This window comes from Coenobita brevimanus, chromosome 13 (assembly GCF_032717465.1).
Source record: "Coenobita brevimanus isolate Jiangsu-jjx chromosome 13, ASM3271746v2, whole genome shotgun sequence".
In the NCBI taxonomy this organism is placed as follows: domain Eukaryota; kingdom Metazoa; phylum Arthropoda; class Malacostraca; order Decapoda; family Coenobitidae; genus Coenobita; species Coenobita brevimanus.
This window is the reverse complement of record NC_136966.1, coordinates 29896415-29921688: the sequence shown is the minus strand read 5'-3', so window position 1 is coordinate 29921688 and position 25274 is coordinate 29896415. Positions and strand designations below refer to the sequence as shown.

Sequence of the window (25274 nt, the reverse complement as noted above, 5' to 3'; positions counted from 1 at the left end):
TTCTCACCACCATCTCTCTCTCACTCGCCACCGCTAATACTCTCTTTCTTCCTCACCTTCATAACTCCTAAACCCACTTTCAGTGGATTTACTACTAGGTAGACTAGTTGATGGAGAGGTAGCTATTAGTCAAGGAAATCTAATAATGTAAGCATGTAAATAATACCTGGTTATACATGCGAGTATTTTTTTTTTATGCAAGAAAGAAGGAACCAAAGGGCAGGACCTGCAAATTGCTCCCTCCAAGAAAAAAACGACAGCAGAGCCAAATTCAAGATCAGTTCATTTCGAGATGCCTGGACACACTGTGTATGAAAGACTGGAGACCGTAGGCAGTAAAAAAAAAAAAAAAACAGAGATGGAGACAATTCCAGAGTTGACCTGTTGCATACATGAATGACTGGAGCAACGGTTAACTCTTGCATTAAAGAGTTGGACAGTAAAGGGCTGAGTTTGTTGCTAAGACGGGTGCTGCGTGCCTGCTGTGGTGGTGGAGGGATGCAAGCAGACAGTTCAGAGGAGCAGTGACCATTGAAGTGGCGATAGAAAAGAGACTGATGCAACAGTGCCGCGAAGAGACAGAGGTTGAAGGGAGCCAGTAAGAGGAAAGTTAATGAGACGAAAAGTCTCCGACTCCATCCTGTTGAGAAGAACTGTGTGTGAAGCCTCCCCACACATGACAGCTGTGCTCTACACAGGAGCGAATAAAACCCGTGTATAAAGTCAACAACTGTGCAGGGCCGTGGGTTAGGGCTTCCTGACTAAAACCTCCCTAAGTGAAGAGTCCAGTCCTGCTGTGGACTAAAAATGGAAAGTTCATAATGATGATGATGAGAATACTACCATATATTTCTTTCTAATGACTGAATATAATATTTAGCTACGCGAGTTTCAGCCACACTCAAAAAGTGTGTAACCTGGATACGGGACGAGGACCCAACTCGCCATGTATCCCACCAACCACTTTCCCCAACCTCCTCCCTTTAGAAAGTAGTTATTTATTTTTCAAATGTCATTACAACTATATAATAATGAATTTATAGAAGTAAAAGATTATTCTTATTAATTTTACACGTGTGGGGTGAGGACTGAGTTGGTGCGTGAGGACTGTGTTGGTGTGTGAGGACTGTGGTGCTGTGTGAGGATTGTGTTGATGAGTGAGGACAGTGGTGATGTGAGGACTGGTGGTGTGTGAGGACTGTGTTGGTGTGTGACGATTGCGTTGGTGTGTGAGGACTGGGTTGGTGAGTGAGGACTGTGCTCGTGTGTGAGGTCTGTGGTGGTTTGTGAGGATTGTGTTGGTGTGTGAAATATAATCTATTCGTGAGAACAAAACAGACTCGACCTTCTCATGGACCCACTTCACGTATAACTAAGGAGTGAGAAACAGGTAGACCTTTATCATACAAATGGATGGCGAGTGAGAAAGGGCCGGGGAGTACAGGAGGTAGATAAGGCAGAAGGCGGTAGATGTACGGGAGATAAATGCTTGAAAAGGCATACATATTGCATAATAATTGCAAAATTCCACATCAACAGCCTTGTGCCTTACCTACCTCCTATTCTGCCTGCCCCTCTGTTCTATAATAAAGGTCTACCTGCTTCTCACTCCTTACAGCTGAAGGAGGTCCTTGAGAAGGCTGAATCTGTTGTCACCAATATATTATATAGGTATTTCTAAATCTGAGTACTGCAAATTAAAATTGAAGGGCACAGAGAAATATTTAGTTATAACCAATTATTCAAAGGGCACGGTAGCTCTATCTGCTCATGCTACGCCCCAAGGAGTATTCAGAGCAATGCAATAACAAATATTCAATTATGAATAGTTATACCCAAAACATCATCAGTATACAGTATAAATCAATGGTTATTCAGTGGGGCAGTCAATCCCAAAATACCGACAAATTAGTCAGTAGACTGTCCTTCTGATGTCAGTTTATTAGTAATTTCCCACTGGTCAATCACTAGCCTATCACTGAGACCTTTGTCGGTCAGCCAGTCAGTCTCTCCAGAAGTCAGTCCCTTGATCCTCTGTTAGTAGTCACCACGAGAAAATGCAGCTGCCAGCCAAAGCTCCGTACATGCGGGATCACCATTAAATTCTTACGAGAAGACTGTTAACCAGGAAACGTGCCAGTCTTTGGATTACTGAATCGCTTAGAGCAGCCTGTAGCTTCCTGGTTAAACCCTATATCTCTTGTAACCGGAGAACAAGCTGTTCCCTGGGTAATGCACAGGCACAGTGTGGATATGAGGGGTTAGGTCCAGAGCCTTGCCTGGCGCTTTCAAGGGAGACAGCAATCAGGCCCCAGCTCCTACTCTACACTGCGAGACCATGCTTCATTTCAGCTGATCCACCCCCTGTTGCATCGACCCCTGGTAAGTAAAAAAGATCCCGGGTGCCAATTAACTAACAGGGCCCTCAGTGACCCACAGCCCGTCACAGGTCGAAAGAGTAGTAACCGTTAACTTGGGGCTATCCATGCCTATGCTCCTATGTATTTTCCGGCGGTATTTGATCCTACGCACTCGAACATCCTTTTTACTCTACACTTACAACTAATATAAGTAAGCCGGAGGATTCTTATGCTGCAAGATCCTCACCTTCCGTATCTCTATTTACATCTATCATATAAGGAAATTTTTAAACAAAAATATAATCCGTATATAACGTAAACTCAGTCATAATCTATATTCACAGACATGCATATTCATTCTTAATTTCCAAAACAAGACTTTCACTGATTGGGCATGTTACTATAGCATTTCATACATACTTTATTTCAATTCTGATCACAGGTGTGCTTGTGACATACTTGACATTGTTTCGTGGACGATTTTGCTTTGGGGCGATTCTGAGTGTATCCTGGACCATAAAGAGACTCCAGGCATGAATGACACTTGTGCTGCTTGCCTGACCTATTCTCATGTGTTACTTCTGGGACGGCCTCCTCTACATCTCCCTGTCCGAGCATCAGATTCATCTTAGCTATTGTATTCCTGGTCAGACCACAAGCCTGAACTTTTTCTTCTTTCAATTTGCAGATTACACAATGCCTTCACTAACTGCCAGCCATAGGAGATTGAAGCAATTTTTCTTGGGTCCTGATTATTATATAACGAATAAATTGTCTGTGAATTTACTCTGGCAGTGTTGACAATGTAGCCAAGGGCATTCACTGTCCATCTTCTAGATTTAGTGTGTACTGTATGAAAACTTATTCTCTGATCCATAATGTCAGTGCCTCCTTTAGTGAAATCATACAATATATATATATATAAAAATATATATATATATATATATATATATATATATATATATATTTTCAAATCATCATCCTTGGAATGCCTAATATAGGGGAAACTGTGCTCATAAGTAACACATCTTTCTTACCTTTGCTTTTGGTGGGTGTTACATAGGATTCAGTGTCATTTCCTCCCCGTGTTTCTTCCAGTAAACTTGGTATGACCTATCTTCCCTTTCTGTGACTATCTCTGGTGGTATGCCTTTCCTAGTAGAATCTATAGTACCTAAGGCTGAGATACCTTGTATTTGAAGCCACTCCAGCAACTCTATACTGGTGTACAATCTATCCAGGCTAATAATCCTACCTCTAAGGTCGACTGAGTCTTGTAACTGACTTACCAGAGCTTTCACTGTTGGGACTGTACCGCGTATGTAGTGTGGTCCTGGCTCTCCAGGTTTACCTGAATATACAGCTGTCCTAAAGGTAAATGGATATCTAACAGCATTAATAGATTTATATTGGAGGCCATAGAGTACGGGTTTGCTCTTATTGTAGTCTGAACCCTATTTGTGTTCTGCACCCATACAACGTTTCATCAGTGGTCAAGAAGTCACCTGGCTCTAACACTGAGCAACAACAATTACTGAACTGTTCAAAAAGCTCCCTGATTGCTGCAAACCGATCGTGTACCCATCTCTGGTGTCTGGTATCAATGTTGATCGTGTACCCATCTCTGGTGTCTGGTATCAATGTTGATCGTGTACCAATCTCTGGTGTCTGGTATCAATGTTGTTAAAAGTTATGTCGGCATGTAAGAAACCAAATCGTTTTACTGACATGACGGCTTCAAATATTGGGTGACCAAACCCTTCCATGAAGAGACGATTATAGCAATATTTATTTTGTCCCAACAAACCTCTTGGATAGAGCAGGCCAAAAAAGCTTTTCAATTCTATGGCATCAGTCATCTTGACGTGTGTTGGTATTTCAGCAGTCAGTATTAGAAATTTCGGTAATTATGCCTTGTGTTAGCATGGGTTACAATACCATCAATCATATTAGATGTTATAAACAACTCCCATGCCATTATTTCTGTATTAGCTGACCTTGCCTCTCCTAACAAAACATCCTTCACTAGGCAATACCTTCTCAACAGGCCTACCTTCTGTATGATTGGTCCATATTATTGACTTACCGATATCTAATTTTCTCTGGGGTTTCTCTAAAATGCAGGTATATTCCCTGAGCTCGTGTGGCAGGACAAATTCGTCATAATTATGTTTGTTCAAGCACTGGTCCAAAGAACTGATTAATCTATTTTTCACCAGTGGCTTTCTGTTTCTGAGTGGTACCCACTCTTCTTCATTTTGTCAACATTCTGATCATCATCTACATCGTCGCCCTCAGCTACTCTATCCAAGGCAAGGTCAACATCATCATCATCGCCAACTACCTCTTCCAAGTAATCTTCGACTGGGTCGTCAACATAGTCGAAAATAAAAGCAATGACTACGTCCGTCGGCACATCCACCCCGTCCCCTAATTAATGCCTAACTAACCGTCGTCCAGCACGCCTACACGAGAGCCGCGAGGTTTGTGTGTGTGTGTGTGTGTGTGTGTGTGTGTGCACATTACAATGCACGTGTGTGTATCTGTGTGCACAATACAATGCACATGTGTGTATCTGTGTGTATGTGTACGAACAACCATTTCATTGGGTATGAGGAGTCATAGAGAAAAAACAATGAATAATACATAGATAATAAAATTAGTGAATGAAATAACTATTTCACTAGGTATGAGGAGTCATAAAGTATGAACAATGAATAATACATAGAAAATAAAGTAGTTTTAATGAAAATAGGAAACGTATCGTACGTCTGGAAGCTGTGTTGATGCCCGTTAGGCTAGCGTAGGCTAAGGTCCCAGATATTTCACTCATCTTCGAGCGTTTTCTTTTTGTTTAGCGCTCTCCACGGGGAAAAATCGTTAATTTTAGAGAAAACGCTCGTTTCAACCCAGTTTTTTCGCTCAGAATCACTATTTTGTTGTGTTTCCAGTAATTTAACAAGAAAATAATCGTGAGACCATGCATTGCTTACAAACTAGAGTTTGTTGGCAAAAATTAGTTAGGGCGTATCAAAAATGATACGGGGTGCACCGAATAGGGTTAAGCCGTAACCGACCCAACACTTTTTCTTCCAGGCGACTGGGATGGTTGGCAGTGTCCCAGTCGCCCAGGTACGGCTTACACGTTCGAAATATTTAGTCTGGTCCACGGACCTTGCCACAGAAGATTTATTGATTTCTTTCCGAGAGAGAGACTCGACCGTAGATCACGAGGAACATCCCAAGTCTCTTTGAGCTCTCCAGCCGACTTTGCAAGTAAGTCAGCCTGCTCATTGCCGTAGATACGACAATGACCAGGCACCCAGATCAGCGTGAATGACTTGTTGCATGAATGCAACTTATTAACGAAGCGGCCCTGGATCTCGTGAGAGTCCGTAGTACAAGATGCAATTGCCTGAAGGGCTGATTTTGAATCTGAAAATATGACAAACGAGTCATGCCTAGAATTGAGAGCATAGTCTACAGTATGGCTTTGTTAATAGCAAAAAGTTCGGAGGTAAACACAGATGTATGAGTCGGTAACCAATACCTGAGGGCACATTCGGTCTACCATACACTTGCACCCACACATTCACTCGATTGGAACCGTCGGTGTACAATTGGTAGGACACCAAGTGACGCACGATAATGTTACAAAACAGGTGGTGGACCTCCGCCTCCGGCGCCTTGGCCTTTGGTGCTGGGAGTCACAATATGTCAACGGTGAAGCCGGGTGGCTCCCAAGGTGCTATATTTTTTAACACTAACTTGTCAGTCACTGAGGTCCACACCAAGCTCCTGAGTCAGTAAGTGGAGGCAAACGGCAAGTGGTCGATGCACCCCCCACAGAAGGTGGTGGTATTGATGCAGGGGGGTACAGGCCACATTACCGATATTACTTTTCATAAATGTTCGTAGTCCATAGGATAAGGCTAGGTGGTCACGGCGAATACGGAGGGGAGGCACATTCGCCTCCTCTTCCATAAGAGCTACACGGGTACACCGGACAGCTCCAAGACATATTTGCAAACATTTTTTCTGCAACACATCCAATCCTTCCAGCGTGGCATCAGATGCCGAGCCATACACCTGTGCGCCATAGTCTAGCTTTGATTGCTTTGATTGAATAAGGGACTTATACATCATTAATAAAGATTTTCTGTCGGCACCCCATGTAGTACCCGCTAGGTACTTGAGGACATTTACTGGTTTATCACAATGAGCAAACAAATTATTAACATGAATTCTGAAGTTCAAACGACGATCAAAATGTATTCCCAAAAACTTTACAAAATTTTGGAAAGGTACCGCCTGATTATCCAAAGTTAAGCACAAATTAGGTACATTACGAGTCGTAAAAACTACAGCGGCACACTTAGGGATGGAAAACTTAAATCCCCACTGCAAGGCCCATTGGTGGACAGAATCAAGGGCTGCTTGAATCCGCCCAGCCGAAAATTGTGCATTTTCGGAAGAGTGCCATATTGCACAATCGTCAGCGTAGAGCGAGTATTTATGATTCCTCAGGATGGGAGCTGATGACAGAATATCATTGATCATAATACTAAATAAAGTGGGACTAAGCACACTTCCTTGTGGCACCCGTTTTCCTGGATAAATATATCCGATGTTACGTTACGGGTAGGAAGAGAACACCTCTGAGCATTTATATTAGTGCTCGTGAGTGTACACCCAAGAGCAAAAGTTCGCCGACAGTCCCTGCCTGGCATATATTTCCAAACATAGCCCATAGAGGGCGCAGCGCTCGTCCGCCAGAGTAAGGGAGAAGGGAGGATACAGAGAGGGGGAGGGGGAGGGGGGCAACAAGACCAAGGAGGGGGAAAGCCTGTGGCGATGGAAAATGGCACATACCGGGTGTTTTATTGGTATTGTTATTATTATTAAAGTAGTAGGTGGGGGCACTCACCATCCACTCACTCAATGTAGTGCTGCTCTCTGGTGTCTGCCCTTTCCATTCCATCCTTCTTTCTTTCCTTCAGTCTTTCCTCGTCTGTCTGCCTACAGGTGACTTTACACTCCCTCTTCTGTCTTTCATTCCTTCATTCTTTCCTTGTCCTTCTGCCTGTGGGTGACTCTACACTGAGTGACAAGCCAAATGGCTTCCTGTACACCAGGAAATCATTTACTACGCTGGGTGGTAACCATATAACCACATTTTGGCACCTGGTGGTTTAGTGGGTAATTATTGTGCTCTAATCGGATTGAGCCGGTGAAGGTTTATATCCAAGGGATGGCTGGGGTCTACTGCTCACGTAATGCCACTCAGGGATGAGTGAGGTTGGTCACTCTCATCTTAAATGTCAGGACCAACTGCCTAGCCCCGGGCTCCTACGCTCCTCATGGGGCAAAGTAGGATTGGATGATGGATGGATGGACGGATGGTTATTATTATTAGCCTGTTATTATTATTATTATTATTATTATTATTATTATTATGTATGAGATAAGTATAAGGAAAGAAGGACGTAATCCAGCTTTACCAGGGGCCTCATTTGGGGGGGGTAGCGAGGGGCGCTCGCCCCCCCCTAAGCTTTCTGGGCGAGCCTCCAAATCAACTACAATTAATGAAAAAAATATAAGGTTAACATCAAGAAATTAAAAATATTTTGTATTTATCCTCAGTACGTTTTGAGTGAAATATATCTTGTGTGTGTGTGTGTGTGTGTGTGTGTGTGTGTGTGTGTAATAATCACAATAATTTACTAGGTACATTAAAGGATGTCAATGTAAAGATATTCCTAGCCTCCAGTTCAGTTAACTTCAGTATCGAGCTGCCTTTTTTTATTGTATTCTGGCTATCATTAAAAGTTTTTTTTTTTTTTCATCTTAGGAAGTACGTACCTGTAGGTAGGAGTCTTAAGAGTTCATTTAGATCAGTGGTTCCCAAAGTGGAAGGTGTAAAGATCCAGAGGGGAGGGGAGGTACCATGGGACCGTGAGCGAAAAGGGGACGGTAGGAAAGGGCGGCAGGGTGGCATCTGAACCAAGAAAGCATTTTTTTTTTTTTTACAAAATCTATGTGACAAAATCTAAGTCACAAACACTTAAGTGGCATGTTTGCTTTACAAAAAAAAAAAAAAAAAAAAAGGAATTATACACCAAAGCATGGTTTTATACTATTTTGTGGTTCGACGTCGGAACTGAAAGTTCGAATGTTTTCTTTATATCTTGGTAACGTGGTCTGGACACGACAGGCACCCGAAGCCAGCGGCCAGCCAGTCAGACAGCAGACACCGTGAGTAGTTCATTCTGTAAGGGCTGGTAAAGTACATATGAACACAGTTCTATCTATCTATCTCTTGCCAGACGCCTTAATCCCGTAAGGAGTGGCCACAATCAAATCGCCTCCAGTGCGCCCTGTCCCCCTCCATTTCACTGCCCTGCTCCCACTTCACACATATGAACACAGTTCTATCTATCTATCTTTTGCCAGACGACTTAATCCCGTAAGGAGTGGCCACAATCAAATCGCCTCCAGTGCGCCCTGTCCCCCTCCATTTCACTGCCCTGCTCCCAGTTCACACCCCCCTCTCTCATGTACCTCTCCACTCCATCCCTCAATCTCATCCTTGGCCTCCCCCTCCATCTCCCCCCCACCTCACTCACATACACTCTCCTCGTCAGTCTCTCACCCTCCATCCTCTCCACATGGCCAAACCACCTCAGTTTGTTTCTCCTAACGCTTCCTGTCACATCCACATCCACACCGCAACGCTCCTTCACTTCCTCATTTGTCAGTCTCTCCATGTGACTCCACATGCTTCTCTCAAATAACTCATATCCACTGCTCTCACTCTTGACCTGTGTCCCTCCAACAAGGTCCAAGCTTCACTTCCATACGTTAGACTTGGTATCACAGTTCTGTCATGTAGTAACTTTTTCACTTCCATGCTCAATTCCCTGTTTCTTATCACTGCCTCCAAGAAACCAGCAACCTTTCTCCCTTGTTGCACCCTTTCAAGCACTTCACCCTCCAAACTTCCATCCTTACTCATCACACTATCCAAGTACCGAAACGTACTCACATTTTCCATTTCCCCCTCATAGAATCTCACTGTACATTCATTGACTTCACTTCTCTCGAAGATTATAACTTTACTCTTCCCTACATTCTCCTTTAGATTCCGTTTCTTACACACCCTCCCAAACTCATCCACCAAGCTTTGCAGCTCCCCTTCGTCTTCACTTAACAACACAGTATCATCTGCAAACAATAGTACAGGGAGTTTCCAAACACTGCCTTCTCTCATTAGGGCTGCTCCAACATCCACTGCCCTACCTTGTATCTCGTTTATTACCCCTTCCATATACAGATTGAAGAACCATGGAGACATGACACATCCCTGTTTCAATCCAACCCTCAAATAGAAAAATTCACTCAGTTCACTATCCACATGCACTGCAGCCTTAGCACCCTCATACATACTCTTCACAGCATTCAGTAACTTCCCATCTACTCCATACATTCTTAATACTTTCCACAATCCTTGTCTATCCACCCTGTCATATGCTTTCTCCAAATCCATGAAGGCCGCATGCAACTTCTTTCCCTTATCTAGAAACTTTTCCACAGAAGAACTAAGAATGAATATCTGATCTACACAACCTCTTCTCTTCCTAAAACCTCCCTGTTCTTCTCCAACTAATTCCTCTGTTATTTCCCTAACTCTGTCAGTATGTATCCTACCATATACATTTCCTATTACACTAAGAAGACAAATACCCCTACGATTACCACATACTTCTTTTCCCCCTTTTCCTTTGTACAGGGGAATAATTATACCTGACTTCAAATCCTCCGGGACTACTTTCTCTCAGGCCAATGTGCACATCTTCCACATCCATTCTACTACTATCTGTTCCCCATGCTTCAGCATTTCGCCACACACTCCACCAATTCCTGGAGCTTTCCCCATTTTAACTTTCTTCATTGCTTCCACAACTTCCATCCTACTGATTTCTTCCTCTCGTCTCTCACATCCCTCCTTCTCCTAGCCATTCCCCAGCCAATTACATTTGCATTACTTTCAGTCTCTATGTTCAACAATACCCTAATGTGTTCCATCTCCTCACTTTTTCTCCCTTCTCTACTAGTAATCTACCATTTTGATCTTTCACTCCCTAACTAACTCCTTTGACACCCCGTCTAACTCTCTTTACCTCTTTCCAGAACATTTTCTTACGTTCCCTCCACTTTACACTCAAATTCCTTCCAAATTCCTCATCCACTGTCTTCTTTCTCTCTCTTACCAATCTTTCACCTCTCTCTTCCTCTCTGTATATAACTCTCTCATCCGTCTATAAACTTCTTCCACACCCCTGTTTCTCATCCACTCACTATATGCTTTCTTCTTTTGTGCCACAGCCTCTCTCACATATTCATTCCACCATGCTGTTCCTTACATCCCCATTCGTCTTCTCTTCTCCCTTCACACCACCTCACATGTCAAATTAATGTATGATATCTTGCCATGTAACTATAATAATCTCTTGGAATTGGTTCAGAATAAAGCTGCTTTAGGTAGAATATACGGCATTATTTACCATGGCACTTAGGCCACAAAGGGCACTACAAATAACTTTGTAATGCAGAGATCACGATGATGTCCACTGTTGCAGTAGTTTATTCATTATTCAATGCAATAAGCATACGTAGTTTAGTTTTGAATTTCCTCTAATGAATTCTGAAATTAATATATTCTTATGTGAGCATCTTCCAGATTTAAAAACCATCATTTTATGTCCCCCACTTCTTAGTGGAGAGCTTACTTTTTCACATTACTTTATATGGTTCATGGTATTTTGGGGGCTAGTAAGCTAAAAGCTTTCCATTTTTAATTCAGTTACAAGTTTACAACTTTTCATTCTTAATTTTGTATTCATTATCTTTTCATTAGGCTATATGAATGAAGACAATTTAAGCTTTCACAAATACAAATATTTTAATTGCTATTTGGTCTATTATCTATGTTCATTAGCATATAATGCAATGATATGTACTATACCATGCACTGTAAATTGCATATTCAACTTCACACAGAAATACTGCCAGTGCTAGAATATCCATTAATGTGTGTGTGTCAAAAAGTAAATGGTTTAATAAAAAATTATATACAGTATATATATTTGTTTACTGCTTTAATTCTCTAAATATAGCATTGCATGTGGCATCAAAATGCTTGCTGGCCACCCCCCCCCATGTGGGGAGGTGGGAGTAGGGGGGCCTCCTAAATAGCCTATGCCCCCTCACCCCCAAGGAAAATTGAAATGACGCCCCTGAGCTTTACCGCCTTGAAAATGGCTGATATCTTTTGTATTTTTTTCTGAATAATTCCAGACGAGTTATCTCGTGTGAAGGAAGCACTAGTCATGTCCAAAGGCTAAAGGTCTGATAAAATCTAGCAAGCCATAAACAACGATTTGAATTTGATCCAGACGATCAAAGTGGCCACAAATAATTCTCATCGTCTAAGGGTTAAGGACGTAAGAAATTAACTGAATAGTGTCAGGTAATGTGAAGGTAGACTGCGAGGTAGAAGGACGTAAACTAAGAGGCAAAGAGAGAGAGAGAGAGAGAGAGAGAGAGAACAAGGAGTTAGCAAATGAAACACGCAAAGGGCAATGCTTAGCTTGGTGATAAGTATTTGGGAATAATATAATTACACACTTCAGAAATGCGAGAGTGAAAGGTGGCAGAATAATTTTATTGTTGATAGACATTATATATTATTGCCTCTCCGACTGAAGGGTATTGTTTGATCACTTCGCAGCAAGGCAGCATGGCAACGGCATTTGTAGAATAGAGATGGTATATATATATATATATATATATATATATATATATATATATATATATATATATATATATATATAACTAATGTCCAATCCACAAACACCAAAAGGCGTCATCAGAATAAGCGGGGAACTTATTGAAGAAGTCGAAGAGTACAATTACTTGGGACAAATACTATAATTAACGAAAGATAATGATGGCGGAATAAAAAGACGCATTACAGTTGGATGGAAAGCTTTCGGGAAACATAGAGACATTATGAAAAGTAGCTTGCCAGATTGTATGACACGAAAAGTATATAACGAATATATAAGTCCATCCATGATGTATGGTTGTGAGACCTGGAAACTGACAAAATCGAAGGAAAATACATTAATCCTTTCTCAGAGAGCAACGGAAAGGTCAGTGTTGGTAATATCTTCAAGAAACAGGAAAAGATCAACTTGGGTGAGAGAGCAGATTGAAGTCAAAGATATTACGGAAGTTATAAAAGAACAGAAATTGAGGTGGGCAGGCCATGCGGCAAGAATAAGGGATAACCGATAGAGCAAGAGGCTGACTGACTGGACACCCAAGGGATTGTAAGCGTAGCAGAAAAAGGCCAGACAGGAGGTGGAGAGATGAGATAGAGAAATTTGCAGGGAAAACGTGGCAAAGATTAGCTCAGTCAAGGAATTCATGAAGAAGGTCGGGGGAGGCCTTTGTTCAGCAGTGGCCTTGTACAGGATGATATATAGATATATATATATTTATATATATATATATATATATATATATATATATGACACTCACACAGGTGAAGAGTGCTGTGACGCGGCTGAAAAATGGGAAAGCAGCTGGGGCTGATGAGATGTATACAGAGATGCTTAGGTGTAGTGGAGAGAGTGGAATGAAGTGCTTGTTGGCGATACGTAAGAAGGCATGGAGAGTGAAACTGTGCCTGCAGACTGGAAAAAGGCTGTGATTGTACCCCTATACAAAAAAAAATAAAGGTGAGCGAAGTAAGTGCAAGAAATTTCGTGGCATAAGTTTATTGAGTGTGGTAAGGAAGGTATATGGAAGAATTATTATAGAAAAAGTAAGAGAGATGTCAGAAGTCCTAATGAGTGATGAACAGGGTTGCTTTAGGAGTGGCAGAGGATATGTGGATCAAGTATTTGCAGTGAGACAGATAGCAGAGAAGGCTTGCGTGAAGGACCATAAGGTGTTTATGGCATTCATGGATCTGGAAAATGCATACAACAAAGTAGACAGAGAGAGCCTGTGGAAAGTTTTGCGCATGTATGGTGTAGATGGTAAGCTGCTAGGTGCCGTCAAGAGTTTTTATGATGGTAGGTAGCATTTGTAAGGGTTAATGGCCATCCAAGTGAATGGTTCACGATCGGTGTCGGAGTGCAACAGGGTTGTGTGATGACCCCATGGTTGTTCAATATATATATATATATATATATATATATATATATATATATATATAGATAGATAGATAGATAGATATAGATATAGATAGATAGATAGATAGATATAGATATAGATAGATAGATAGATAGATATGGATGAGGTGATGAGAGAAGTAAAAACACAAGTAATGGAGAGAGGGATGGCGTTGGTAATGACTGGTGATAGATGGAATATCTCAAATTTGTTGTATGATGCTGATGCAGTACTGCTTGCAAGTACCGGACAAGGACTTGGTAGGCTAGTGGAGAGTTTTGCTGATGTCTGTGAGCGTCGTGCCTTGAGAGTAAATGTAGAGAAGAGTAAGGTGATGGTTATTGAGAGAGAAGATGACTTCCAGTGTGATGTCACAGTGAATGGAGAGAGACTGGAATTGGTGAGAGAGCTCAAATACTTGGGTACAGTGAGAGAAAAGAGAGGAAAATGTGCAAAAGAAGCTGAATGTAGAGTGACACAACGAAGAAAAGTAAGTGCTTCAATGAAGTCCTTGATAAGAAACAGAGGCTTGAGTGTTGCAGCTGCACGAGGCTTAAGTGAGGGAGCGTTAGTGCCAACGTTAACATATGGGTGTGAGACTATGGTGTAGCATGAAAATGAAAAGCCAAGAGTTAGAGCAGTGGAGATGGGACTCCTGAGGAATGTATGTGGAGTACAGAGGGTGGATAGGATATGAAGTAATGTGATTCGTGAAAGGTGTGGAGTGAGGAAGTCGGTGGACACAAGAATCGAAGAGAGTGTCCTGAGACGGTATGGTCATGTGGAAAGAATGGATAACAATAGAGTGGTGAAAAAGGTATACCTGAGCGAATTTGAAGGAGGGAAGGGGTGAGGCAGGCCATGGAGAAGGTGGAGAGATATGGTGGATGAGTGTTTGAAGAAGAGAGGTTTAGAAGTCGGTGAGGCTAGAGAACTGACAAGAGATCAAGCTGGCTGGATGAACGTTGTGAGGAGAAGTGCATGATCAGGGATTTTGGCACCCCTTGTGAGCATGGCAGCGTCTGGATTGACTCAATCGGATACGTTTGTGTGAAGCTGCAGAATGTGGTGAATGTTTTTGGCGTATCCGGTAGAGCCAGGATTCCGGGGGCTTGAATGATGAGTGAATGGAAGTGTGGCCTATTTCGATTGGGCAAGTTTGTGCTGTCTGGACATTGCTACTCCTCACCCTGCCCTTGGGTGGGAAAGGAGGTCTGGATGATAATGATGATGATTATATATATATATATATATATATATATATATATATATATATATATATGTATATATATATGTATATATATATATATATATATATATATATATATATATATATATATATATATATACATATATATATATATATGAGGTGCTACCCAAAAGCTCCAGTAATTTGAACAGAGGGAGCCAACCGTTTGCAGCTTTCCCTTTTGCTGCTAGAAGGAGTCAGCAGCACCACTTGTGGAGGTACCATGCGAGAAGGGGGCTAGTGTACCAGTTGTCCAGGTGCAAGACGTGACCACAATGAAGGTACTACTCAATCATGGTCCTACACTCCAATCTTCTGTTATGTCTGTTTGCGTGCTGGTGTACAAGACCATGTCGTGCACATAACCAGTCTTACAGTCACACATAACGAAGATCAAGGACCCAAAACCGTGTGTCTTGCTGGGTATGACTGGCAAAAAGAAATATTGCCTCTCCACAACAAGAGACTTTCTTCTATGACCAGGTCTCTGTAAGGATAGAAGGATGAGCGGAACTTTTCCTGCAGTCGATCAAATACCATCTTTATTCTCCTCATTCTATCATTGTCATTAGCATTAGCAGGGTCCTCAGCATCGTAAAAGTGGAGGCAGCTCAGATTTTGTTGAAATATATGACGACCAATTACCTTGGCAAAGAAATGTGTTGATCATGGGGTCCATAGACCAGAATGCCAGAATTTGGTTTTTCCTTACAATACCCATCAAGAGATCCAGGGCAAGAAAGAGGAACATGTTACCTGTGGTTACTGGGTAGTCACACTGGAGTGTGTGCTTGTTGTTCCTTCAAGCTAGCTTTCGCGGTGATGCCTGCTAACAAAAGTGTTGGTCTGCTCCACAATTCACTCCACAAACTCCCCACTGAAGTATAGGTGGAAGAAATCAAGCCTGGTGGAACCTGCATGGAGGCCAGGTGCTATACATCCAGACCGCCACCCTTTTGTGAAGCAGTGAATGATGGGAGTGAAATCACTACCATCTTCCCAGTCCCATGCCACACCACAGTCTCCATCCTTGTCTCCATTGTCGCCTTTGTCAGGGTGGGGAGGAGAGGGTGGTGGGAGTGGTTGGGGAGGTGGAGAGCGGCTCCCTTCCCCACTCGCTCTCCTCTTCCCTCTCCCTTTTCCCTTCCCCTTTCCCATCCCTTTGCTTCCTTTCCCCACATCACGGGGCTGTGGGGAGGAAGTGCGGAAAGCCTGCTGGGGGAAAGAGTTGCTGGGGTGCGGCTGCTTCCCACCTGCTTGCTCTCCAGGTGCATCATGTGGTCACCCAGGAACTGCCTCCCTGTCACCACCGCTTTCCCTTTCACTACTCATGTCCGCCCCACTACTCGCACCTTCCCCAGACAGAGTACTAAGCCCATACCATATTTTTCTCCTCGTCGCCCCTTCAGTTCCCCACAGTGAAATCTTCTCCCTCCACAACCTCGAGGGAACACCATGACCTACGGCTCCATTCTCGTCCTTGTCAGACCATTCGTCCACAGGCTGGAGAGAGGTGTGTCCACGTGGCTGGGGTGCAGGCAGGCCTTCCCTGGCCCTATGGTACCTTACATACTGCACCTTCCTTGGTGATGGTACCTCCTCATCACTGCTGCTTGTTTCATCCTTCAGCACCACATAATCTTTGTCCTCCACATCATCATCGATTGGGGAATCACTCTTGCCTGTGAAGGCATCAAGGGCAGCTTGAATTTCGTCGTCGGAGAGACTGCAATGCAATACATCTTTATTGTGTCACTGCTAACTGGTGATTGGCCGAGACAATGGCGTGCTGGGGTCATGTGGGGTCAGGGAGTGTCGCTGCCTGGTGGCAGGTAGAGGAAGGTCTCTCACATAAGCTTCAAAAAAGCACCCATGAAACTTGAAAAATGTGCTAATGACGGACCTCCCAATTTCAGGACGTACCAGTACGTCGTTGGGTCTCAGTGTGAAAAAAAGTTGTGACGTACCCATATGTCGACAGGATGCGACGGGTTAATAATTTCATCCCTGTAACGGAGACCGTGTATGTTGATTTTTGAGGCAGAAATTGAAAAGGAAATGTAATACGAATTAAAATAATCAATTCGCTAAGCTAAATAGGAATGCTTAATTGAGCCAAATTTGCACATGAAAATAGGGATTATATAAATATATATATATAAGTATACACAGAAATAAATTATATATATATATATATATATATATATATATATATATATATATATATATATTTATACACACACACGAATGGATAGAAAAATATAGATAAGTTAGCTTTCATTAGTATTGTTTTTACAAGTTACATTGTAACTAAATGCATCAAACAAGAAACTACAATACGCTACATATCTTACCTTCTGTGGGTGTCCAAGTGAGCAGTTGAAGGGAATTTCGATTTAATTATTTTTGATGAACTCTTATGAGGAATTATATATCATATAACACTTCACTTATATATACGAGAAAGACTTTTATTTACCACCTCTTCCATTCCATCATTATCATCATGCCCTCAAACCTCTCCTGCCTTTTTTCCTATTTGCCGTCTTCACAACTAGTTCATACTCTCCCGTTCTCATCAAGCTTCCCTTATAAACCTTTTTTCCAGATATGTCAGTGAAGGATACATGGGGGAAGGTTCCCTGGACACAGAACACTCGTTATGAGGCATTTGCTTTTTTCCTGCAACACATGTTTTAGAAATTCTAGAATGAGTAACGACAGTACATGTTTGACATATTCTGATGCATGAATTTTACCTTGCAGATGAAACATTGCTTCTTTTTGTTGTAAAATGACTTTTGATAATACCTGACAGACGTTAATGGTTATAAAAAAAAAGGAAAAAAAAAAGGACACTCATATCACCAAACAATCGAGCTGCCGCTACATGAGTCTTGCTTTGATGATAAGCTACACAGCCTTCCCAGTATCAGTGTTACATAGTGCACAAATATTCACTCACACTTCATCCACCCAGTACATACCCACACAAAGGAGGCAAAGTCGTTCACTTTAACGTCCGGAATTTGGAGTCGAAGCAAGCACAAAGGCTAATCCATTAAAAATATTATTCCCTGATACTTTTTCGTAGTTTATTGAGACGGGCTTGTTCTGAGGGAACCGCAACTTATACAGGAAAAACAATACTAGTCTTGCAACGAACAGCATATTTATTATGTCCAGACGTTTCAGCATATTCATCTATGTCAAATTCAGTGGATCTAAAAGATAAAAAAAAATAATAATAATGACCTGTAAGGTATTTAAAATCCTAAAAGAACTATTTGAGCATGAGCTCATCATACTTACATAAAAAATAGAAAACACAGTGTTAAATTACAGGGGGGAATTTCTTATGTGTAAATTTAATTTTTAATGATATGGACAAAGTCATGGGTATCAGTAAAAAAATTATTCAAGAACCTGATTTCTGTTTTTGTTAAGGACTGCTATGTTATATTTAATAACGAGGTGTATAAACAGATAGACGGTTACATGGCTATGGGCTCGCCTCTGGGTCCGACTATGGCTAATGTTTTTCCCCGCTTTTGGGAGAAGAATGGCTGGATAATTGTCCTGCATACTTTAAACCCATCCTTTATCGTAGATATGTGGATGACACCCTGCTTATATTTCAGGATGAAAGCCATGCTCCACTTTTTTAACCCGTCATGTCCCGAGCTATTTCGCACCTCTCACACCCCCCAATCCCAAGGTATTTTCGAAAAAAATTTTTTGGCTAAAACCTCCGCTTTTGGTGAGAAACATCGAAAATTCATAGAGAAATCGCTCACCTGAGGTTTAAAATAGTCGATCCAGGTACAAGTACCTCCTTACCTGACTGGGTTTTCTAACAGGCTGGCACCAAAGAAAACGAGTTCTATGGGAGGGTAACTATTTCACACCTCTCATAAAAAGTATTTATTTTTTTACTTGGTACAAATTTATATGTAGCACAAGAGTATATTGGTTTTCAAACAGTAATATAGGCATTATAAGCATTGTTTCACTCACTAACTCATCACCATACCTGACCTTCTTTTGCCACATTACCTGATCATTATTTCTGACTGTTTCTTCCTCTAATGCTATGTAAACTTTGTCCTACACATTGTCATCAATTGGGGAATCACTGTGGCCCTGAATGTCTTTACTGGCAAGGTCACTGGTAACAGGTGAATTGCCGAGACAATGGCGTGAAGGGGGGAGGGGGAGGTTATGCGGTGTAAGGCATTGTCCCTGCTTGGCATCTTGTAGAGGAATAGAGGAAGGTGTCCCGTGTATACGTACGAAAAATCACGCGTGCAAATTGAAAATTGTGCAAATTAGGGACCTTGCAATTGCACGACGTACCAGTACGTCGCCGGGACTGGCAAATGCAAAATGTTGCAACATACCCATACGTCGATGAGATGGGGCGGGTTGAAACTACCTAAATAAATTACATCAGAATATAACATTTACCATGGAATGTGAAGTTAAAGGTAAACTCCCTTTTCTTGTTTTATTGATACAGAAGTTAAATGGCACTTTGGTTATGTCTGTATATCGTAAGCCTACTTTCTTGGGTTTGGGTACTAGCTTTTTTAGTTACTGTCCATTTATTTTTAAGGTCAATGCAATTAGAACACTTTTGTATAGAGCTTTTAACCTAACTTCTACCTACAACCTATTCCATAAGGAGGTTACATTATTGAGGATTTTTTTTGCTAACAATGGTTTCAGCACTGCTCTTTTTGATAACTGCGTTAAAAAATTCTTAGCCAAAATTTACAATCCAAAGCAACCTGTATGTACAGTGAGTAAGGAGGAAATGTATCTTCCTTTACCTTTTCTTGATAGTGTATCAGAAAAGATAGAGAGGGCTCTGAAATATAACTTTTCTATTTTCTATCCTCAAATAAAGTTCCGATTTGTTCATAAGAATGATCTTAAGATTCAATCATTTTTTCATTATAAAGACTGATTATTGACTGCACTCCGCTCATCAGTCGTTTATGAATATAAGTGCCTTAGTTGCCATGCAGGGTATATTGGAAGCACAATACGAGCTTTCAAGCTAAGGGTTGACGAGCATAGTCAGTCAAGCAGGTCAGGTCTCCCTGTGAGCGACACTCCTCATTCAGCGGTAAGGGAACATTCATATCATTGTAATACTTTTGTTGATCCAAAGAATTTATGTATAATAGACTCATGTACTAGTAAGAATCTAAGAATACTAGAATCCATTCATGTTTATAAACGAAAACCGGACCTAAACAAGTGTCTGCTGTTCCTCTGAATATTTTGAGCAGTTAAGTCCTCACTGTAATTTAACACTACGTTTTCTGCTTTTTATGTAAGTACGATGAGCTTCTTACAACACCAAGAGTTTTAGGTGGAGGTCTGAGCCTTGTGAATGTTGATGGTGAAGAGTGGAATCTGAACCAGATGCTGTTTGCAGATGATACTGCACTGCTGGCTGATTCAGAGGAGAGATTGAGACAGTTGGTAAAGGAGTTTGGAAGGGTGTGTGAAAGGAGGAAATTGAAAGTAAATGAGAATAAGAGTAAAGTGATGAAGTGTACGAGGTTGGTAGATGGTAGGGGGATGAATATAGTTTTGAATGGCGAGTTGGTTGAGGAGGTAGAGTGTTTTAAATATCTAGGGTCACATGTTGCTGTGGATGAAAGAATAGAAGCAGAAATGAAGTTTAGAATAAATGAAGTAGGAAAGGTGCTGGGAGGAATGAAAAAAGTGTTTAGATGTCGTTCGCTTAGAATGGATGTAAAGAGAAGGCTGTATGAGGGTGTTGTGGTACCGACTGCATTATATGGGGCTGAAACATGGAATATGTGCGTAGCAGAGAGGAAAAGTTTGAATGTAATGGAGATGAGATGTCTGAGGAGTATGTGTGGAGTGACCCGTATGAATCGAGTGCGGAATGATGAAGTGGGAAGGAGAACTGGAGTTGTTCGGGAGATGGCTGGTAGAGTTGAGCAGAGGGTGTTGCGATGGCTTGGGCATATGGAGAGAATGGATAATGAGCGATTGGTGAAAAAGATAACTAGATCTGATGTGAGAGGTGTAAGGCTGAGAGGAAGACCATGAATAGGATGGATGAACAGCGTGAAGAGAGCGCTGGATGCGAGAGGGATGTCTGTTGAGCAAGGAAGAGTGGCTGTGTGTGACAGAAATAAATGGAGAGAAATTGTGAATGATTAAGTGATGATGCAGCCCTGAGGGGATATTCTCCCGCATTTGGTCTGATCAGCTATTTCAGGTCAGGTGTGGGTAAGGGGATGAGTTTGTTATGATGTGGCAGGGGTAATCCAGCTGTGCTGTCGGGCCCTGCTGCGGATGTCACTGATTGCATTGCGCAGTTGACCCTTGTGCGGTGTGGTGCGGTGAGGATCTGTCCGTTCTCCCCTTTGAGGCTAAGATGCGAATGAATGTGTTTGAATGGATGAGTAAATGGGGAGTGTGTCGTCCTGTCTCGGCTACCTCCCTTTCCTTGGGGGAAGCAGCCTAGGTATATAGATAGATAGACGATGAGCTCATGCTCAAAAAGTTCTTTTAGGATTTTAAATGCCTTAGTTTTTTTTTTTTTTTTTTTTAGATCCACTGGAGATGACATAGATGAATATGTCGAAACGTCCGGACATAATAAATATGCTGTTCGTTGCAACACTGATATTGCTTTTCATAATTTATTTTTACCATTAATCTTATGGTGTCTGAGTTCAGTATATTCAGGCAATACCCTAAAACTAGAAGGAAACGGGGAGTTACAAAACAGGCGTAATTTTTAGAATGTCTTTAATTTTGAAAATATTGTAAATACCCTAATGAATAGCTTTTAAAAATTATGTAACAATATCATGTTTATATTAAACTGATTGTGGTTAATATATAAAAACACGTATCAGTTCCTGAGTGTGAACTTTTACCATCCTGTCGTAAGTTTATAACACCAAACCAATCCTTAAGAAACTGACTGACGGGAAATCATTTAAAACGAATTCACAAGAAAACTATGATTTCTTCTTCGCAGCGCAAACAGGTTTCGAAAATATTGTCTACCGATTCTTTTACCTGCTCATTTTCCAAGAACTCTACCCCACAGTAAATCACCACATTTTCCCATCTGCCTTCCCCAGTTACTTTGTCACATTTAGCCTATCTTTTGCCTCTTCCGTCTGTGTCCACTACCCACTCTAACCATCTTTAAGTCCCTTTAAACCGAGAATATATTTTCCTGTTGTATTCCCGCTGCCTCGAGACTATCCAACTTAAGAGACATAGTAGTGAAGGAAGGCTATAAATAGTCTCTCCAGTTTGAAAAGTCTCTCCGTATCTTAATCAAATTTCTGGTGGCAGCATGAATGAACCGAACCTTCCATCTCCTCTTTTTCTTTTCCCTCTTCTTTTCCTTCTGAATTGCCCCGTCCACGCCTCCTCTCCCGCTCTCCCTGTGTGTGCAACGTTCTTTGTCCCCTCACCATTTCTATTTCTTCTCATCTTTCTCACGCAGCCTCATATATTCCTCATTCCTTGTTCCTGTACCACCATCAACAACCCACCCCTTGTCTAACTACCTACATTGTAAATATTGTACATTCCTAAGTGATTTGGAAAGGGAATTCTTAGTCTTCACACTAGCAAAAAGTAACCTGATTCAGCGGGAACAAAATACAAATATCAGCGTACTGTGCATACATTAGGTATGAACCATAACGCTTTAAAAACAGCTTCATAAATTTGACAAAACTACTTCTTTGAGTGTCTTCTTATACAACATGGTGTTATATAATGAGTAATCTAAATAACCTGTTCGAACTTACGGTTATATCTACTTCCGAGCTAAGTCTACTAATGCCAAGTCTGTTTACTTTCCCTCAGGGCGCAGGGAGGCGTGGCTTGTGTGTGACGTCAGTTGGCTTAAGTAACAGAAAATGTACAAAAGGGCAGACTCAAATTAAACATTTATGAGAAGGGAAGAAGTGCGGATTCGTTTAACCGTATAACATAGCAGTAGGTTCCCTCACACCCTTACGCCTTCCCTCACACCCCATACCTTCCCTCACACATTTCAGTCCCTTCCCTCACTTTGGACTGAAAATGTGTCATGATCTGGAGAGCGTAGCATACATCCACTCACCAGCACGGTCAGGCATCAACTGAACTTGCGTTTCGTGCAAGCTGACGTCACTCCGATGCTCCACCCCCTGCGCCAGCTTGGACCCATTTTAAGTGGAAGTGATCCGACTTGGTATTAGTAGACTTAGCTTCCGAGACTTTCTGAAACCAACTAACCTGCGCCCACCACAACTTTCGCCCAGTCTCTTATAGGTTTTGAAATATGCAATTAAAGCTTCATAAAGAGCAGAAGAGAGCGATGAGCTAATCTGCTATGGTTCCAATCCAAAAGAGGGCCAGACATTTTTCTGTCATGTAATTGCTGCCAGCAACATCATATTTACTCCTATGGCTTAAATGATTGCGTCTACTGTAGTCTAGTCTCAGGCCAGCCTTTGCTCCAAAAGAGTACTAAAGGACTGGCTGTTATCATTTGATCGTACTGAATATATACTTTAGCTACCGCGTATAGAACTTGTGTTATTGTGGTATGTCTCTAGTCATGTGGAAGATCAGGTAGTCTCAATGCTGTTTAGATTACTTGTTAAAACTGCTTCAAAGAAACTTGGATTATTATACAGTCCGTAACTTCTTCACTGACAAGCAGTTAGGGTAGCTATAATTTATAAAAGTCATGTGCGCTCTCAGCTGGAATATGGCTCATCCTTGTGGAATGGATGTGAATAGGTAGCACAAAAACAACTTTATAAAATTCAGAACAAGGCTTATAGAATTACTAATAACCCTACCATTACAAATGAACTATCTTCCCTTCAAGTAAGAAGGAATGTTGCCTCCCTTGCATTATTTTATAGAAACTCGTATGGCAAATGCTCTAACAAAATTGCATCCATTGTGCCACCTCTCCATGCCTTCTCCCACGCTATGCGGGCGTTTGGTAACACTAATGAATGGTCTGTCACACTGCCATATTGCAGAACTTCCGCCAATCAGAATTCTTTCATTCCTCGAACTGCCGTTCAGGGAATAAAAGAATTCTCTTTGGAACTCGCTTCCCCAAATTGGTTTCCTCCCAAAATTCAACCTATGGCTGTTCAAGGCCAACTCTTACAGATTTTATTTATGAATGGAGGGCACTTGCATACTGGTGTATGGATTTTTTTAATTAATTTATTTTTCCTACCTCTGTTCTGTTATTTAAAAATAACCAAATTTGATTCCTCAAGATGTTTTCGCCAATACCTGAGATCGATCTAAGGTAGTTTCGGTCAAATGTCCACTATTCTACCACTTGGCCATCATCTATCCCCTGTGTCTACTCCAGACCTTCCTCTTTCACTCTCCCCACACATACACCCTCCAAATCATCTGTTCTGTAATCCATCACTCTCCCCTCACTTGTCAACTCCACTCAAGCCGTCCCCTTACCTCCGGCATCTAACGACTCACACGCCTTTCCCTCAGTCCTCACACACACACACACACACACACACACACACACACACACATACACACACACACACACACTTATCTATCCCCGCTACTCCTGCATTTTCTTTCCACAAGCCCCATCCCTCTCACTCTTTTTCTTCTCTCCCCTATACGTGCACCTACTTCTTCCCCCTGTCCCTGTTCTCCTCCCTTTGTCGTCCCCTGCCCTTTGTATCTGTTGCCTCGAAAACCCTTGTCCTCCTTCCTTCCTCTTACTCCTGTTCCTTCTTTTTCCACACACTCCTAGTCCCCCCCCCCTCCGCCATTCCCCATACCTCTACACCTACCCCTTCTACCCGCATCTTCCCTCTACCCCCTATCCCTACCTCAGACACACACCTTTCATATCACGGATCCCTTTTCTCTCCCCTGTTGTTCCCTCACTTACCCTCCTCTCCCCCTACTCACCTGGTGTAGTGTGGACAGCTGTGGGAACTTACAGGGAAGGAGTGCTATTTCCCCTTCGCTACAGAACACCTCTGTCACCGTGTTGTTTTCCAGGTTCGTCTCTGGGAGCACCATTCTGACCTCTACTTCGTCCTCTTCTTCTTCTCCTCTCCTCTCCTCTTCTCTCATTACTTCCTCTTTCAGCCTCCTCTCTCCTTCTTCATCTTCCACTCTACTCCATTCGTTTTGTTGCACAGCTGTGTTTTGAACCAATGGAACCCTCTTGCTGCTGAAAAGTGTTCTCTCTCTCCTGGTCTCCTCTGCACGAACAACCGCTCCTAGGTTAGAAAAATGGGCGTTTCAGTGTACAAAGAAAGTATGAAAGATTAAAATTGACCCCTAAGAAAGTAACACAAAAGAATTTCCATGATCAAGCTCAATTAATTTCGCGATGTCAGACA

General features: G+C 41.9%; 1 protein-coding gene across 1 annotated transcript in view; it reads right to left on the bottom strand.

Moving 5' to 3' along the window:
• LOC145415349 (uncharacterized) overlaps positions 1-25274 on the bottom strand; it is a 185705-nt gene that overhangs the window by 115942 nt on the left and 44489 nt on the right. The window contains exon 2 of the mRNA XM_080284638.1: positions 24835-25151. Coding sequence (XP_080140764.1) covers positions 24835-25151 — 317 coding nt within the window. The remainder of the gene's footprint in view (positions 1-24834; positions 25152-25274) is intronic.